Raw genomic sequence first — 19,471 nt, forward strand, 5'->3', positions numbered from 1 at the left:
CTTCTAAGTGATTATTATTAGATGCCAATGCAAATTTCTCAAACTGATCTAACACACTATCTAATTAACCATTCTGATCCTGAATTCTGAAAATGTAATCAACGATTGATTCTTCCACTTGATGGTGAATAGTGTATTGCTCTTGCAGAAGAAAACACGGCGTGGCTTGTACGGCAAACAGTTGAACTTTCTGTTATATTTATTCAACCATCCGCGTGATTGTGTCAAATAATTCGGGTATGTTGATCATTTTTCCTGTAATCAAAGAAAAAGAACAAATTAGAACAGTGGAAAAGTGAGAAGATGTGAAATAGAATGAATGATGAATAGTTAATATAACAAAGTGCAAAGTATCTTTAAATGCCTACTCGACGACAACGGCGCCAAAAATTTGACAATGCCCCTTGCGTGTGGCCCGCAAGTGCACGGGTTTGTCAAAATAATAAATCCCAGGTGAGTGGGGTATCGTATCCACAGGGAATAAGGAATAGAAACACCAATATTGCTACTTAACTAAGTTGAAATGAAACAATGATGGTGTGGATGAAGATTGATGCAAACAAAATAAAGAAAATAAGAAAGAGAGGCACAAATAAATGAGAGAAAAGGCAATCGCTAAAAGTGGGGTACTCGGATATTGTTTCTCCTAGGATTATTGCTTCAAGTGCAAAACCAACTATTATGCTTCCTAACTAATACTTAATGAGTCATGGACATCCTTAAATACACGGTCCTAAATCTAAGGTCAACCATGACTAACTCTACACTATGTCTCGGCGGAGAAATCAACCAGTCTCAACACCTCACACTGTGTAAAGTTGCAAGAAGTTCTAGAGATTCTAAGTGATAAACCCTATTCCTATATGTAGATCCAATCCTTTGGTCCAAGCGAAATACCCCTAGTCACAATTAAGCCCCAGATGTTAAAGACACTTCAATGCTTCACTCTGTTGCTCGCACAACTAAGCCCCAGCGGAATTCATCCCTTAACCCTTCACTCTATTGTGACCGCAAAGAACTCTTGGAGGGTGGAGGTAGGATAAATCACACCGGAGGGGGAAGTGGACGCTCCGCTACCTCTAGACTCATCCTCTCAACCCTCTCCAATTTTACTTTGCTAACCCTCATGGTGTGTCACTCACTCACAAGGATTACCAATGTAGACTCTCAACCCTAGTGTCACTCTAAGGGAGAAATCATTCAACAAGAATTCAAGATTGGAACTTAATTATAGAAATCAATTAAGGAAGGCATAATAAAAGGTTAATGAAACAAATACATCCTAGGGTTCACAAATCCAAGTACCCACTAGAGGATTTAGCTCTCCATGGAGCAAGATACAATCAATAATGAAATCCAAAGTAAAAACATGTAATCCATAGTAAAACCCCCTCTGTATTCGTGTCGATGTTCTTGTGGAGTGGCCTCGTCCTTTCCAAAGGTCCCCTTGTCAAGCCTAGGGCACACCTCACAGGAGCGGTGCCGATGAAAGCTCCCCCAATAACTATCTTCCAAGAGAACATAGTGTCGAAGCCATGAAACCACTCCAAAAGCCTTGCTAAATCCTCTCTAAACCCTAGCCGCCGGCCTCTCCCAAGTTGGAGAAAAGATAGGAAAAAGGATGAAAGATTCTTCTAAAATTGGGTTTAATCGCGGCTTAAATAGGGCTGGAATCGAGCATCCACATGCCCGTGTGGATTCTTTGGAAACCTGATTTTTGTCCAACTGTGAACAGTAAGTGCTACAGTATATTGCTACAATATTTGCTACGTTGACCTACTACAGTACTCCACCAAAACACTCCCAATTCCACACTTTTCATCGAGGCAACATAAATGGGCACACGTTTATGCCGTAGATCACAACTCTTCTTCAATCAAAGGCCTCATTGGTGAAGATCTTGCTATCAATGCACAAGTCGAGATACACAAATGTGATTGCCTTCGTGCCCCTCTAACTCATTGTAATGACTTGAATACATGGAGATTGGCACACATTCACGTATCTTAGAGCCCCACTTCTGTCTTCGCGTTTGTTCCTTCCAATATTCCACCAAATAGTGCGTTCACGATCTACTTTTGGCTTCTTTTCTTAATACTTAGCTTCACAACCCTAAATGCGCAAAAGAACACAAATACACATGTATTAGAGCTTAAACATGATAAAAGTAATGGTCATTGTAGGGAAAGAACACTTTGCATTCTTAACACACAAGCACTTATCAAAAGGCTCAACCATATACGTATATATATTCAGCAAATCATTTTATTTCTAAATTTTTAAAAAAATTATGATGATAATTCTGAATTATTTGACAAGATAGTTGAAAATGATTAGTAAAAAATGTTGAAGAATAAAAATATTGAAATTATAATCCAATAAAAAGCTTGTATCCTTGACCGTCGCAATAATCATTTTTATCCATAATAATTATTTTGTTCCTTAGTTTTTTCTACAATGAGGTTTAATATCATGTTGTGATCATTAGGACACTTGATCTGCAATGCTATTGAAATGATCTATTGTATTTCAAACGCCTCCTTGATCCAAATTGTATTAATTAAATGCCTTAAATCATAAATGGAGGTCTCATTTAAGTGATGAGTTTTGATAAGCTCTCATTCATGGTGATGAGTTCTTTCCTGTAGTGTTCTTGTGCTTTTGTTGTTTGTTCTGGTTCCCACCCCACCGTGGTGTTATCTCAAGACGTTGCCAATATCCCCTATCGATATCGCCAGATCAGTATCAAAGATTTGTTCGTTGGAAAGGTGATTGTAGATCTTTCCCTGGATCAAGTTTCAGGGGATGATATGGAGTGGACATTGGTGGACCGCTTCTTGTCAAACAGATCTATTAACTTTATTTCCATGCGCGTAACTTTACCAAATCTTTTGCGTTTGTTGAAAGTTACTGTTTAGAAACTCAATATTAGAAACGAAATTTATTCTGTTTGTAATTGCAATCAATTCACAACAAAATAACAAACATTTTAAATAAGGTCCTATTAACAACGACTTAGAAACGGTCATTTCAAAATATGATTTACAAAAATAATATAAAATGTCTGTTCCTGATAGAAAGGGACAACAAATGGATTAAAAAATTTATATTGTATCAAGATATTATTAAATGTAACAAAATGTATGTTTTCAATCCGTTCCTGATAGAAAAGGACTAGTAACAAATTAAAAAATTAATATTTTATCAAAATATTATTAAGTATTACGAAATGTCCGTTTCTAATAGAAAGTGAGTAGAAACAGATTAAAAAATTAAAATTTTATCAATATATTAATAAATATTACAAACTACACGTTTCTAATCCATTCCCAATAGAAAGGGACTTGAAACAGATTTAAAATTAATATTTAATCAAAATATTAATAAATATTACAAACTATCCATTTCCAATCCATTCCTAACAGAAAGGGACTAGAAACGGATTTAAAAATTAATATTTTATCAAAATATTATTAAATATTACAAAATATTTGTTTCTAATTTGTTCCAAATAGAAAGGGTCTTGAAATAGATTATAAATTTAAAATTTTATCAAAAGTATTAATAATAAATATGACAAGTTATCGGTTTCTAATCCATTGCTAAAAGAAAGGGACTAGAAATGGATTAAAAAATTAATATTTTATCAACATATTAATAAATATTACAAATTATCCGTTTCTAATCTGTTCCTAATAGAAAGGGACTTGAAATATATTTACAAATTAATAATTTATCAAAATATTAATAAATACTACAAATTGTCCATTTCTAATCTGTTACTAATTAAAAGGGACTACAATGGATTTAAAAATTAATATTTTAACCAAATGTTATTAAGTATTACCAAATGTCTGTTTTAATCCATTCCTAATAGAAAGAGACTACAAATGGATTTAAAAATTAATATTTTATAAAAAAAATATCTGAAAGATTTTTTAAATCATTAAATAAAATAAATATATGAAAATTTATGATAATCATTAAATTATTTTCAATTTAAATAAATATATTGTTATTATTTATGTTTTACTTAATTTTATACTTCGATTTACCTAATAAACAAAAATAAAAAATGCAGCAAGAGACCATTCCCCCCAAAAAATAAAAATAAAAAAATAGAAAATGCAGCAATAGATCGTTCCTGCTCTCCGTTCCTCAATCTCCTGCATCACCAACCCTTTTGTCTGTCTTCTCCATTTTCTCTTATTATATTGCATGTGACATGTGTGACATTGTGCCATACCTGACCATTGCTGCTTGTACTCTTTCATCCATTTGTAGTTAATCTTTTTCATGTTGTAGAAAGAGTTGTCTATTTGTCATATTTGTTTCTGAATTTGTGTTGCTTGAATTTGAATGCTTTTAGTTGCAAATGGCCTGTATTTGTGCTACTTGAATTTGAATGTTTTTAGATATGTTGTAGAGCTATCTAAATAAGTTCAGCTGAGGATATCGACATCATGTGAAGAACCTTTTCAGCAAGATGAATTAGAAGTTTCATCTATAGAAATCAATGTTAATGATAAAGAACAATCTCTAATTGATCGAAGTGGGGAATTGATTTAAATTGATGATGAAGACATCGAGATTGAAGATGATGCTATATTTGAATCCGAAAGAAATGATGAAGATGATGAGTTTGATGAAATTGAAAGTGGTAGTGCATAAATTAAGGTAATATATTTTATAATACTCCTAAAAGTAATGAACCTAAATAATAATACTTAATAATAATAATAATATTAGCATAAGTTGTTTTTTAGTTATTTTTATAGCATAAGTTGTTTTTTAGTTACTTCTGAATTGTATTCGTATATGTTCATATATAACAGTACTTGTTTAAGCACCACGAGAGGGACGGGTCGTAATGGAGGTTAAAGTTACAGAGGTTCACTCGATCAATTGAGGTATATGGGTTCATCCACAGATCAGAGGAGTCGACCTATACATGGTTAACATTATGACAATTTACGTTTGATAGCGCTTGATGCTCCAGCACCAGTTACGTCTGCACCTAATGTATTGCCGCGACCATTACAAGCATTTGTTGGCCATGCTTATGGGACATCATCATCATCTTCTGCTTCTAGTCCTTGTGCTAGTGGAGGGGTTACCCCTAATGGCAAGCCTACTATGCATGGTAGAGATACCCCGACATCATCCATGAATTGCTTGCCTTTTGCTTTTGATGAGTGAAGGAGACCACTCATAAAACTAATGAGTGGAATGTAAGTATTAAAATTGCTATTTTTTTTTATGTACAATTGTTAGTGATGAGCAACTTAATTTATTAATTGTCTTTGTATATTTGTAGGTTGCATCCCTCAAATGTATGTGCTCAAAAAATTACATTCATCTTTAAGGAAAGAATGGATGAGAATGGAAATAGTTGGAAGAATGTCTCCAAGGAGACAAAGGACTTCTATTGGAATGAATTTCAGCTATATTTATATAATATTTAAAGTAAATTTGTTTTCTTATATTTGTAATGTTTATTGAATTTGTAAATCCTTAACATGGTAAAAATAGAAAATTGATGTTGCTTTGTGGAACTAAATAAATTGAAAAGTTAATATTTTTATTGAATTATTAATTATATAGTGTCATTTTTCCTAGTCTAGATCTTGTTTGTAGGTATTTTTACTATAATTATAATTAGCAAAACATTAGTAGTTTAATACAAAACATTGGTTAGTATTTTTATTGAATTATTAATTTTATATAGTAAATTTCATTAGCTTAGAACTTATTGGTTATTATTTTAAATCTACAATTATATATAGTATGCATGTTTCTTTATGTTAAACTACATATATTCTTTGTATGGGATGAGTCAATGTCATCTGCCATTAAGATGGCATGGCAACGTAAAGCTGTGGAAAGGTATAGAGCATTGATGTGCAGTTTGAGAAAAGGGAAAGAAAAATCGATGCATGTGTTTGACTCTGCATTGGAAACATGGACCAAGGATGCCGGAATTTAAAACTCGGAGTGAGACAACTACCGCAAACTGATTCACTGAGATTGCAGGACCTGGATTTGGTATATCCTGACACACAAGAGGCTATATTTCTAATACTTCCCATGCAGATAGATTGGTAATATGTTTAATATTTATATAAATGTGTTTTTAAATTATAAAGAATTAGTTTAATGCTTATTGTAACAAAATTCAATTTGTTGTCTTATTCGGGTGATTGTGGCATGGCTGTGATCCTTGCCCTTTTGAGCTTTTTGAAGTGACTCATACAAGGAAAGGTACCTCCATGCTCGTTGATGCACGTGCTCAATCTATTAAGATAAGCGGAACATTTTTTGTGGGGTTTTCAATTATAGACTTTGTCTACAATGTTATTGTGGGTTTATATTTAGTTGTTTTAAGAATAATATTTAATGACTTGAGTTAATTAATGTAGTATCGCTGTCTGGAGCTTGTGGAGCAGGTATCTCAAACACAAGAAGGGCATCGTGAGCTTCCTATTGTGGATGAAATAGCTCTATACTATAAGTCTATGGGGGGAGGAAAGAAAAGTCGGGTTTATGGAATAGCTACGGTCCTTAACGTCTATCTTTTATCCATAGTCATCTTCAAGTTTGTCCACGGGTTCATCATCTGAGGTACTATAGGCTCAGGTTAGAAATTTGCATCAAACTCTTAGTCAAGTCCAAGATTGTGAGGAGAGACTTCAATAAATGCTTAGCCAAGTACAAGATAACAACAATGAGCTTCAAAAAAGTTTGCTTGAAATGAAAAAGGAGAGGAACCAATGTAATAAGGAGATGATGAGTCAAATGAAGGACATGATGATGAGTTTTGAGAAGAGGATTCTTTAGCGGTCGCAGTTACTAACGATCATGATGTTGACTTATAGTTGTATTTGTCGTATACTTATTATTTTGTATTGAACATATATAGTTTAACATTTCTTTTTGTATGAATTGATGAATTTATTTTATTTATTTGTATTCTAGGTTAAAAAAAAATTATGTATCAAGTTTAAAAAAAAATCAAGGATATAATTTTTATTTTATTTTATTTTATTTATTTATTTGAATGTTAAAAACGCATTAATTAGTTTCAATATTATTTTTCTTTTATTATATTAACTTTAGAAACGGATTAGAAACAAAAGCTCTTTTGTTTCTAATAGGCGGAAAAAAAATAAAACAAAAATATTCCATTTGGAATCTATTTCTAATTTTTGTAACGGCAACAATTTCTTTTCAAATTGGTTTCTAAATTTCGAAATGGAATTACAATGGAATTTATAAAAGGATTCACACCATACATTATTCCGTTTTAATTTTTCAAAAGTTACAAACAAATCGGTTCCTGTTTCTCTTCTGTTTCTTAATTTAGAAACATAAAATTTTCCAATTTCTATTTAAATTAGAAACAAGGATTTTCAAAACCGATAAATTCCATTTCAAAATCGTTTCTAAACTAAATTAGCAACATATTAGAAACGAAAAAAATGTTGTTTCTAAACAATAATTTTCTTATAGTGTGTGCGCATCTCCATGATTAATGCTAATCTATTCTTATTCAAGTTCTTTCATGTCTTTGAGTTTGAGAGAATCTCTAGCTCGGGGTCATGGACGTTTGATGGGAAGATATTGGTCTGGTCTTTACTAAAACCAGGAGAAATTCCTACTTCCCTAATCCTGAATATAGCAACTGTCACGCCTCGAACCCGGCTCGCCGGACCCGGTGCGTAGACAAACGGCCACAGATCTACAGGGCGTGAACCAAGTAGACCTGCAAGTCCTCAGGACCTGGTTTAGGACAAACAAAACTATAACAAACCAACTGGGTTACAAAATTACAGACTTTATAGTGTATACAATGCAAAGATACAAGAAGTCCAGAAATATAAAATACAGGAACGTAGTGATAGAAAATGACAAGAACTACAATTTCACAACAAGACAAGCAACATCTGCAGGCAGTCTTTCAAGATCCACGTCGATCTATCACTTTTGATCTGAAAAGGATTTAAAGAAAATCCATGAGCTCACTAGCCCAGTAAGTAATCCAGAAATTGTTTTAAAACAACAGGCTTTATGAATCTCGATTTCAGATATTAAGGATAATTCAAAATTTAAACATAGTTTAAACAAATACAAAATAAATAGTTCAATAGAGGTATAGTTCTTAAGTAGTAAGGCTATTCAAAATAACTGAAATCAAAAGATTATCAGGTTTCAGAACTGCGAATAATTATTCGCCAGAAATGAGCATATGTCTTCAAAGCATAATTTAAACAAAACAAAATACAAAGTGAAATATTCTAATAAAGAATATTTACAAATATGATTTACCGGAATTCAAAACCCAGAAATACGATATCAAAAATACAGAAATTTCAAGGCAAGGCAAATATTTGTGTTTTTGCAAAAAAAAAAAAAAATCAAAATCAAAAGGGGAAAGCCATAAAGTAACAGATTCAAGTGTGTGTCTCCAAATTCACTGTCAGTGCCAAAGGTCATTTGTTTATCCTCGGTGACATACCAGAGCCAAAATAACAAAAATCATTTATTTACCCTCGGTGACCCGAGACTGACTACCAGGTGGCCGTTGATTATTTCACCGAACGGACACGGTGTGAAACTGCAGTCTCACTTTCCCAAAATTACTTGTCGACAAGGTCAGGGTTTAACCCCCCACTGACAGGGTTGCATATCGCTCATTTGGAGACCAAAACATTCAGATACAAAAAAAAAATTCGCAGAGTACAAGTTTCAGAAATTTCTAAAATTCCTCAAGTTCATATATATTCAAAAATACAGATAAATATCAAAATCTCACTTTAGGGAAAAATAACTCGATAACCATAAATGAAATATAAACATTTAAGCACATGAAATATTTAAAATTACTCAAAACACCAGCTCCTTCAAAACTAAATTAAATGCTTATATAAATAAATAAATAAATAAATAAAGGAATTGACTAAGTCAATTCAAAAGATAGCAGAATCATCAACCCATGGCTATAAACAAATGAATTTTATAAATGTTGAAGTAATCATTTGAATGTAATCTCACACTTAGTATAAATAATAAATTAATAACTAAATTAAACTGAATAGAAATCATTTAATTAGCATTCCACCCATGTGGATTTACCCAGTCAACAACTAAATAAAAATAATTTATTTAAAGAAAATACCTCAAAATACATATTCCAAATAAATAATTTCAATACTAACAAAATAACAGATATTCAAAATAAAATAACAAAATACTAGATAATTATTTTACCGAATAAAAATAATTTCTCAAGTACTGAAAATACGGAGTTATCGGTGGATTACTTACCTGATATTAGCTTAAGCCCAAAAATGAGATCCAATGCCACTCCCTAAAACAATCTTAAAACCCAACGATTTACCATAGTTAAAACAAAATTACACTAACCGCAAGTTTAAACACTCATCAAGTAACTTTTACATTCTCTAGAGAGAGAAACCAAAAATAAAAAAAATAAAAAAATAAGATAAATAAATAAATGACAATAATTGTCTTGCATGCACTAATGCAGGAATTTAAAACACACCCTAAAGGCTTAAATAATTAACATGATTAAATTTAAAGTGATCCAATGCTTAACCTCCACTCATTTGACATTTGCCTTGAACTAATATTTCCACTTGATGAGAAATCTCCACCATCCAATCTAAACACATTCCACTACAATGCTTCCCTCATTCTCTTAAACTATCACTACTAATAATCACAAGAAATAAACATTGCTTTTAGCTTTGCAATATCATTCCACCAACTTAACAAATGCTATACAACTAGACCTATAGAATAGGGGTATATATATAACTACTTATACATATCCAACATATGAAATAAAAAGAATTTCAAAAGAAGGATGAGGGATGCAGTCAACATAGATTTTCCTATACTAAAAACACTAATGTGCACCAGCTGAAACCTAAATAAGCTTGGAAGAATACATGTATAATCATAGATCATGAAACTTTCACACTAATCCTTCTATGGAGCTATACACAATCATGAAGTTCAAAACATCTCATGGCAAGCTAAACAAAGATAGAAGTCCAACAACCATAAGAAAATTCATGCACTAAAGACATACCAAAACTTATCCAAGCATGGTTAGGGACTTACTTCGATGGTCGGAAAAGAGAGAAGTGAAGAGAGATGAAAGGAGAAACCATCTGAAATCCAAGCTCCAAAACCTCCTAGAGCTAGCAACCACCACCACCAATAATAGAAAGAAGAAAACAATAAAGTTAAATGGCTTGGTTATCAAAGGCATAGATGATTACTTTGGAAGAGTGATAAGATAAGGCGAAGAAAACTTGCAACTACGACTACAAGGTTCAGCACCGGAGGTTTGCCGGAAGTTCGCTGGAGGAGATCACAGCTCTCTCTCTCTCTCTCTCTCTCTCTCTCTCAAAGGATAGAAGAAAGGATGCTAAAGGCTTGGGCTCCATTGTCAATAACAAGATGGCAACAAGGACAAGTTTAAGACAAGCTTCAAGAAATTATGCAAAAGTTTGCATAACTTTGGCCAGGAATCCAGGACTCTCATGGCTTTTACAAATCAATGAGGACAAGGAAGCTGGGGCCCACAGCAACCTTCTGGGTTCAGTTGTATAACTTGCATTTTGGTTATCTCTCTAAGCAAGTTGGGCAACAATTGGGCAATGCTTTAGGCCATTTCCTTTGCTGTGATGCCAACTGTCTCTTGGGTGAGTGGCATGAGTTCCTTCGTATTAGGGTTAAGTTGGATATTACCATTCCCCTTAAACAAGGATCAAATTTAAAATCTCCACAGGGGAGTGGGTGCAATGTTCATCAAGTACGAGATACTCCCCAGGTTCTATTTTTTCTATGGTGTTACTAGCCATAAAGAATTTGGTTGTCATGCTTTTTTCCATCTACAAGAAAAGTACTAATGCAAAAACATACCCACATATACATTCATTTCTATAAAAAGAGTATTGCCCACATGGTGTTGTGCATGCTTCAACAATGGGTTTCTAATTAGCCATTAACCTCTCATATATAGTAAATTAATTTCGATATAAACTGAAGGTTCTCAAAATATACAAAAATATCAATATGTATATAAAATGTTCATGTAACTTCCCACTAAAAAAACTACCCCTATAGCTATAACTACATGTCAATGAAAGGTGGGGATGCTAGCAGATAAAACCAGCTGATAACATAAACATATATTTATATATATATACACCCACTTTAAGCTGAAAGGAAATGATATAAATATACATATATAAATATTTAATACTTAATATTGATTAGGCACATCTGAGCACCAATTTCACAAGAATCTAAATGTGTGTGTATATATATATATGCAAGGGAATTGAACGAACAACGAGGTTGCAGAAATTTAGCAAAAGTCATTAAACAAACACATATAATTATATTTTATATATGTATATATGTATATATGAAATCATACTCTATGCATGGTTTTTGCAGGTTGGTTCTATCATCAGAAGACAAGGTTCAAGAAATCTCCACAAAGTTTGGGTGAGCAAGAATCATGCAAACTTAGCACTCATTAAATGCTAGAAAGGTTCTACATATCTCATACAAGGAATGGCCAAATAAAAGTACTTGAGCCAACACTAAGCTCTAAGGATTTCAACAACAATTTTGAGCTATGATCTAGGAAAACAACAAGTTTGAACAACTCCGAATTTACAGAAAGCCTTAAATAAAACTATTAACATGCTAAGGTTTTTAAATTAAGGGGGACTGATATGCTACTCATGACAAAACTTGTAAGGCAATTCACTTACAAATCAGCCATACAACAAGCCTACCTCTAAAGCTATTGACAAGTTAACAGAGTCGGAAACCTATCAACCTCACCCACGCCTGCCGATCGAGAGCTTGTCAACACTTCAGTCTAAGGATCAAGTGGAGAAAAAGGAAGCAATGTTACCACTTCAGTCGTTGAAGGATCAAGTGGAGAAAAAAAAAACAAGCAATGTAGAGGAAGGAAGCAATGGAGGTAATAGCTTGGTTATCAGAAGGCAGGGATGTGATGGAAGCCTAAGAATTTCTCCGAGAATTTTTCATTATAGTTAAGTTTTCAATGCAAGCTGACAAAGAGGAAGGGATTAAGGGAAAATCAAAAGTTATGAGCATCCGAAGCATTCTTAGTACTAGGCGAGGTCCACAGAGTGGGCCTCAAGCGCTCCATCATATTTGTTGTCCACTTTGCAAGCCGATATAAATTTAAATTAATTAGGTGAAAAAAAACCTTAAACTTTTAGAATTAAAATAATATGTATCAATATATAATTTAAAAACAATTTTATTTCTATTTTCAGACGCTCAGGAAGACATCATGAAAGTTTTAATTATAGTATTATTTTAGTAAATCAAGTAATATATTTCAGCTATTTAATTTTTTTTCATTATTATCTATCCAAATTTAAAAAAAGAAGGAATATTCTATTTGCACGCTTGCTTCACAGTCTAAACTCCAACTATATAAACCCCTTCTCTAGCAACCAGCTCATTTCATTCTCTCTCTCTCTCTCTCTCTCTCTCTCTCGAGTGAACAATGGAGCAGGCAAGGAAGGTGATGATCAAGATTCGAAGCTCCGACGGAATGGAGTATCAAGTGGAGGAGCAGACGATGGTGCAGCAGTCAGCGTTTGTCCAGGAATTGTTGAAGTCCCCCAACGCCAGAGAGAATGGGATCACGATTCCCAATGTCAATACCAACATTCTCGCCAAGGTTCTGAACTACTGTGAGAAGCACGCCGAGACCGCCGACAAGGTTGAGCTCGAAAGCTGGGATGCTAAGTTCATCGATGTGGAGAACCACATTCTCTACGATCTCATAATGGTGAGCGAGAAGTCGCCCTGTTTCTACAATTCTTATGTTTCATCTGGTTAATTTCTATTTTCTTGGTCTATGTTTCTTTCATCCGGCGTGGTCTCTTTCTTACTTGTTAATAGCCCTGTTAGTATGAATTATTTGCTTCTTGCCTTTGTTTTGATCTTTCCTGAGATTGATTAGTGGATTTACATGGTTTCTTGTGACTCTTGTGATGAATTTGGAGGTTTCTTGGCTGAATCTTCTGTTGTATTTTGAATTAGATGATGATGATGACGATGATGATTCCAAATGTTACATCAATGTCCGGATTAATCATCTAATAATCATCAGCATGTTTTCTTTTGATCGTTGTGATGACTTTGGAGCTTTCTCGACTGAATCTTGTGTTGTATTTTGGATTAGATTATGATGTTGTTAAATGTTAGATTAATGTAAGGATTAATCGTCGGAGAATCAACAGCATGCTTTCTTGTCACTCATGTGATGAATTTAGAAGTTTCTTGGATGAAGCTTGTGTGGTCTTCTAGTTCAGATGATGATAATGTTAACTGTTAGAATTAGAGACACATCTGAGGATTGTTTACACCTCCCCAGGGGTTCTTTAGTAACTACCCTTGACCCTGAGTTTTCAGATATTTTTCAATTTCTTCCTTAAATCTTGGTGGTGATTACATTTCTTATAATCTCATCTTTATTTAGTTAATTATTTTATTTATTCTTTTGTTTGTTTAGAGTGTTTGTGATTGAGAAATGAAATGGGGCTGTTGCATAATGTGAAAGTTAAAGGGCATTTGGTTACTTTTATAAAAGAACAGGATAGTATCCAGTGACAGTTTTCTAAGTTGAATAATATTTGAGGGTAATTGACTGGTGATGCCTTTTCATTGACTAGATTCATTCCTAAGTTAATTTACTCATCCATTAATATTCTTGAATATTATTAATGATATGAATTTTGTATGAAACTATTAAAGTATTTTTTTTTTTATGTTGAACATGAAAGCTGGTACCAAGATATGAATAACTTCAAATATAGCTATTATTTTGACACTTCTGCAGCTGATGGACATTTCACTCTGAAATTTTTGTTCAGGTAGAATGAAAAATAGTTTTCAAATTATATTAGTAACTCATGATGTTCAATTAGTGTTTTGTTCAGAATTCTTGCCTTGCTTATTTTCCCCCAAGATTACAAGGCCATAATTGCTGTTGTACTGTTATGCTTAATTACCTATGTTGTTTTTGTCTTCTTTGAAGGAACAAATTTTGTTGTAAAATTCTAGTTATTTTCAGACATTAATAAAAAATTGTTAGTGCAATATCGTTGATGGTTGGAATTTACTTTTATCGAAGTTCTTTCTTTCTTTGCTGCCATAAGTACGCTATGATAAATTCTTTTATTGTATATGTTGGATTACTGTTTTCCTTCCTTTTGTTGAATGAGAAGATTTTGTGTGTTTAATTTATTTATCACTAGAATTCTTCTAGATCCATTCATCCTTTCCAACTGTTGCCATAACTTGATTCTAGTCCTTCAAGGCTACAACAACTGATATGAAAAATTCCACCCTGTGATCAGTGAAGATGAATTTAGGTTTGGCCCCAAAAATTTATCAATCTTCTTTGCACTGGCAGAATTAGCAGTTCTTATAATAAACATGTTTTTCTTAGTTATGTCTTGTTTATGTCATTGATTTTATAGTTCTAATTTGGATCAGCAGAACGAGACATTTCATACTTTAAACAGTTTCTGTTCAGTTTTCAGCTAATAATATTCAATTTGCATTCATTCAGGCTGCTGAGACTTTCCTCATCTCTAGTCTCCTGGACCTCTGCAGCAGAAAGTTTGCAGAATTGATTAAGGGGCTCACTGCTGATGAAATCCGAAATAATTTCCACATCCAGAATGATTTCACCCCAGAAGAAATGGAATCAGTAAGAAAGGAGAACATGTGGGAGTTTTAAAGATGGCTGTCAGCATTTGTTAAGAAAAGAAAATTACTCTCCTCATTTCATCTTTTTCTTGAAGTGTTAGTACTCAAACAATAGCATACACATATAATCTGTCTCATGATACACTGATTGACTGGTATGAACTCAAGACTACATTTCCCTATGGCATCAAATAGTTTTCACTGGTACTCTGTTTTGAATGGTTTTGATAACTCTTATAGGTAAAATCATAATTGAAATTCTTCTTGTGACCATATTTTCATATCAGCATTTGTTTCTAATGGTAAACCTGTACTTCTACCATCTTACCAATTAATTCGAGTTATATGACATTTCAGTTCTTTTAATTGCAAGCAAGGTTGTTCTTTACTCTTAATGTACAACATATGAAACTTTTATTATCTTGCAAGCCTGAAAATTGTGATACTACAGCGTGTTATTATTTCTGCCTAGAATTTGGTTTAGCATGTTATTATTTCTGATTTCATTGCCTATTTGTTATATCAAGGAAGCTGAAAATATAGTTTCAGTGATGTGCATTGAGGAGAACTCTACATTGAACTTTTTAAAATTCAAATAAAATGTTTATAAAAGAAACTGTTTTCACCCAAAAACCCCCCCCTCCAATTCAAAGCTTGGCATATGTAGTATCCTTCACCATCATAATAAGCATTGCTGTCTACAATGATTATTTTGTTCATTCCTTTTCCCTTATATTTTGTTTAATATATCATGTTGCAAACATCTTTAGGGGCACTTGATCTTATATTGTATATATATATATATTTATTTATTTATTTTTATGTCCTTTTCCCTTATATTTTGTTTAATATATCATGTTGCAAACATCATTAGGGGCACTTGATCTTATATTCTATATATATTTATTTATTTATTTTTATGTGAGTATTGTGCATTGTTAGTCAAATGAGCCATTATATTCCAAACTTCTCCTTCATCAAAGTTACATCCACCCAATATCTGAAATCAATTACGCCCCTTATTTGAGTTATTAATGATTTTACTATTCCAAATCAGTTATTTTGTTTTCCTTTTTACAAGGTGGATAAAACACAAATTTACTAAAGAACAAAGAATAGAGTACTAACATAGTAGCCAATCAACGTACAAAATAAGAAAGAAACAACACAAATGGTCGACAAAGGAGAAAATTGATAGATAAAGAATCTATGAGAAAGGACAAACTTACATGAATGACAAAAGAGGTCCCCTGATAGAAAAGCTTTCCTCCCCACATGGGCTAAGGTCTGCTCATGTACTAGTCAGACACTGAGTCTGCTACTTGCTCTTTAGGGTCTCGCTAATCTCGGACAGGGGCCCTAAAAACTAGACACTATTCTTGTGGACCCCACCCATAATTAGAGCCTGTTTAAGTTACTAAACATGCTTACCTTCCATTAATCCATTATTTTGGCTGCTTGCTATGAAAAGCTTGCGAAGTGAGGAAATTATGGAAGGATTCCCGGATTCAGTCCCATCCTTATCGGCTGGCAATAATGCCTCATCCCTTTGCCTTATCTCTATCCCTCCCTTGCTTCCTTCCACCCTTTAACCTCATTTCCCTCTCCATTGAAGCCTCAAGAGTGAAGAGCTTTACCGGAGCACTGTAGCGGCGACGATCAAACCGGGGAGGAGCTCTTCAACTTGTCAACAACCTAGAGGTATTTGCTGAAGGTTGTTCACCTTGTCCAGAAGCTAACTTCCCTTTCATGCATGATTGTTGTTAGCTTGTTGCTTATGTTTGCATGAGGTTGTTGTTGTTGTTTTGCTTATCCTTGCATGAAAACCCTCTCTTTATGCATGTTGAAACTTGCTCTTGTGCCTCTTGAATATCTTTAGTTCTTGGCCTCCAAGCTACATAAAGTTTTTACTCATGGAACCATCTATATGTTTATACAATTATGCTTGAAACCCAAGCCAAAAACCCAAGTTTTTGCATGCCTAATGAATGTATAGTTATGTAATTATGGCATGTGTGCTGGGCCTTGCAGATTTCTGCATCCTTGTGCATGACTTTCTAAGGCATTTATTTTTTTTGTTACCGGAAAAGCTAGTGAACTTGAACCCTTTCTTGAGCTTTGCATCCCTACTAGTTTGCATGGAAAACAAAAGATTAGAAGCCTCTAAGATGTGGTCCGATGTTTAGATCAACGTGCTTTTCAAACAAGGTTCATAATACTTCATATTTAGCCATTTCTTATAGCACGTAGTTGGTTGCATGTCCTGCTTTGATTCTATAACCATCAAGTACAATATAGATATTTATATACATATTGACTTTTTAGCAGCCTTTCGAATATAGTAGTATATATATATACACATATGTTGGTTCTGCAACCACAAATATGTGATAATATATATATATACATGCATGCATGCATTGATCAGCTACTTGTTCTAGGAGACTTATTTCCATCCTTGTTTCTCTCACCTCCTGTTCTTGTTAATCATTCTATGTTCCTGTTTCACATCATTGTTATTACCACTAGTATTAGTATTATGTTAGGTCTACTTGTAGACACTTTCAAATTGTTGTTGCTTTAATTAGGAACTTAAACATAGTTTGATGTCTTTATTATAGGACCACCGTGAGGCATTTATTTGGATCTCAATTGGGATTAGACTATTGTAAAGTAAGTAATCCCTTAAACCCTTGTATTTAAAATTTTGTTAATTTTAAATTTATTTATTTATTTTTATTTCATTTCTTTGAAATTTTCTGAAAATTATTTGTGATTTTTCATTGAAATTTATGTTGGGGAATGCCATCACATTTTATTGCTTATATCTTAGATAAATAACCCCTAGACTTAGTTGGAACATAGTATTTTTATCTTACCAATTTTTGCTTATTTATTTTCCCTTATCAACCAAATTTTTATAATAATATTTTCTTTACCATCCAATCATACAACATGATGATTTGGAATTAAAATCTTAGTCATACAAATAGAATTAGAGGGCTGGTAGATGTTGGGTAATTATTTATTCATTATAATTTTATCATTTTCTATACGAGATGTTTCTAGTGGAAATTTACCTTTCATTGCCTCTTAATGTGGGAGTCTGGCAAGATTTGGAAGTTGGGAATCTTTTGTGTATTTAGTATTTATTTTAATTATTTAATTGTTTTCGTTATTACATGACATTGTTTTGGCAAAATAATTTTAAATTCTTGTTACTATTTCTTCAGAAGAGGAGCTAGGTTAAGATTTGGAAAAGTTGGTATTTTCTTTTGCATTTAATTAATTGTTTTTATCATTCATGGTTTATTTATTTATTTACTTTATAATATTACCTGAATTTTTGGAAGATACGTGTGAAATTCCTGTATTCTTGACTTTGGAATCCGTCTGAACATTTTGGTCTCCAAATGAACAATATGCAACCCTGTCAGTGGTGGGTTAAACCCTGACCTTGTAGACAAGTAATTTTGGGAAAATCAAACTGCAGTTTCGCACTGTGTCCGTTCGGTGAAATAATCAACGACCACCTGGTATTCAGTCTCGGGTCACCGAGAGTAAATAAATGATTTTTGTTATTTTGGCTTGGGTCTGTCACCGAGGATAAACAAATGACATTTGGCACTTACAGTGAATTTGGAGACATACTCTGGATTTTGTTATCTATGTTTTATCCTTTGGTTTGATAATACTTCTTGGTGCTATTGATTTTTGTACAATGTGATATTTGAACATTTTGTTTTCATTTTGTCTTGGATTACTTACTGGGCTAGTGAGCTCATGGATTTATTTTAAATCCTTTTCAGATCAGGAGCAGTAGGCCCAGGGATCTTAGAAGGCTTCCAGTAGATATCCTCTTTGGAGTCATGTCTTTGTATCAGTTGTATTGTTGTTTAAGAACCTACTTGTAGGTCATGCTATATTTCATTTGCCTTGTATTTGAGTTTGGTTGTAAACCTTAAGTTGTACTCTTATTTGGTATTTTGTTAGTTTATTTTCTTCTCCTAGTCTGTGTTTAGATTTTGAGACCATGCAGGTTCACTGGCCCCGCCCTGTGGGGATGCGGCCGTTTGTCAGCGCACCAAGTTCGGGGTGTGACAATTATTCACTATTTTAGAAGAGATCTCCATTTTCTGTCCTTTGACTTCTAGAGCTTAAACCATCCGAAAAAGTATTGAGTAATGAATATACAAAAGAACTAAAGAAAGAGAAAGTGTTTTCAAATTAAAATGTGCTCATTTGTCGAAATCCATATATCCTAGGTTATAGCCCTAGCTAAGGAGTTCCAAGACTTCCTAATTGGAGTTTTGATTTCTTATCCAAAGTCCCCAGAGGTCCTTTTAGGGATTTAGGAAGTCAAGGGTGCTTGAGAGAAAGTGTGAAGTGAATCCAGATGGACTTTTAGAAAGGGTAGTGGTTGAGGTGATTTAAAGTTTTAATTGCAGTATAAAAGATAACACATATGGATGTTGGAAGCTTATTGCATCCCCTAGCAAAGAGGTTGTCAAGCATGAGGGTTTTATTATCCCAACCAAGCTAGATGAACATACTACTTTTCTTGGGGCAGGGGCTCTTAAGTTGAGTTGGAGTTACCAGGCGACATTGTTCCCCATCGATAAAGAAGCCATAGGAGTGCACAGTGAATCTACCATTAGGTGTTAGT

At 33.4% G+C, this 19,471-nt stretch overlaps 1 protein-coding gene and 2 long non-coding RNA genes across 3 annotated transcripts; 2 read left to right on the top strand and 1 right to left on the bottom strand.

The window, feature by feature from the left end:
* Positions 1-7,800: 7,800 nt before the first annotated feature.
* Positions 7,801-10,469, bottom strand: LOC120272485. The gene is made up of 3 exons (XR_005540206.1): positions 10,147-10,469; positions 9,325-9,377; positions 7,801-7,988 (listed from the first exon to the last, which is right to left on the bottom strand). It is a non-coding gene; the product is annotated as an uncharacterized LOC120272485 (long non-coding RNA).
* A 2,114-nt stretch (positions 10,470-12,583) lies between these two features.
* Positions 12,584-15,021, top strand: LOC120272571 (SKP1-like protein 5). Its single transcript, XM_039279429.1, has 2 exons — positions 12,584-12,877; positions 14,666-15,021. Exons 1-2 carry the CDS (start codon positions 12,590-12,592, stop codon positions 14,834-14,836), a joined length of 459 nt encoding a protein of 152 aa, XP_039135363.1. The 5' UTR covers positions 12,584-12,589; the 3' UTR covers positions 14,837-15,021.
* A 1,292-nt stretch (positions 15,022-16,313) lies between these two features.
* Positions 16,314-18,788, top strand: LOC120272705. The gene is made up of 3 exons (XR_005540248.1): positions 16,314-16,506; positions 17,427-17,478; positions 18,615-18,788. It is a non-coding gene; the product is annotated as an uncharacterized LOC120272705 (long non-coding RNA).
* The last annotated feature ends 683 nt before the right edge of the window (positions 18,789-19,471 follow it).

The sequence above is a fragment of the Dioscorea cayenensis genome, chromosome 11 (assembly GCF_009730915.1).
Source record: "Dioscorea cayenensis subsp. rotundata cultivar TDr96_F1 chromosome 11, TDr96_F1_v2_PseudoChromosome.rev07_lg8_w22 25.fasta, whole genome shotgun sequence".
Lineage (NCBI taxonomy): Eukaryota > Viridiplantae > Streptophyta > Magnoliopsida > Dioscoreales > Dioscoreaceae > Dioscorea > Dioscorea cayenensis.

Bases quoted from the DNA above. Each gene is read 5' to 3' on its own strand.
- LOC120272571 (XM_039279429.1), top strand. From the start codon at position 12,590: ATGGAGCAGGCAAGGAAGGTGATGATCAAGATTCGAAGCTCCGACGGA. The intron at 12,878-14,665 runs GTGAGCGAGAAG...GCATTCATTCAG, and splicing joins TTCTCTACGATCTCATAATG to GCTGCTGAGACTTTCCTCAT.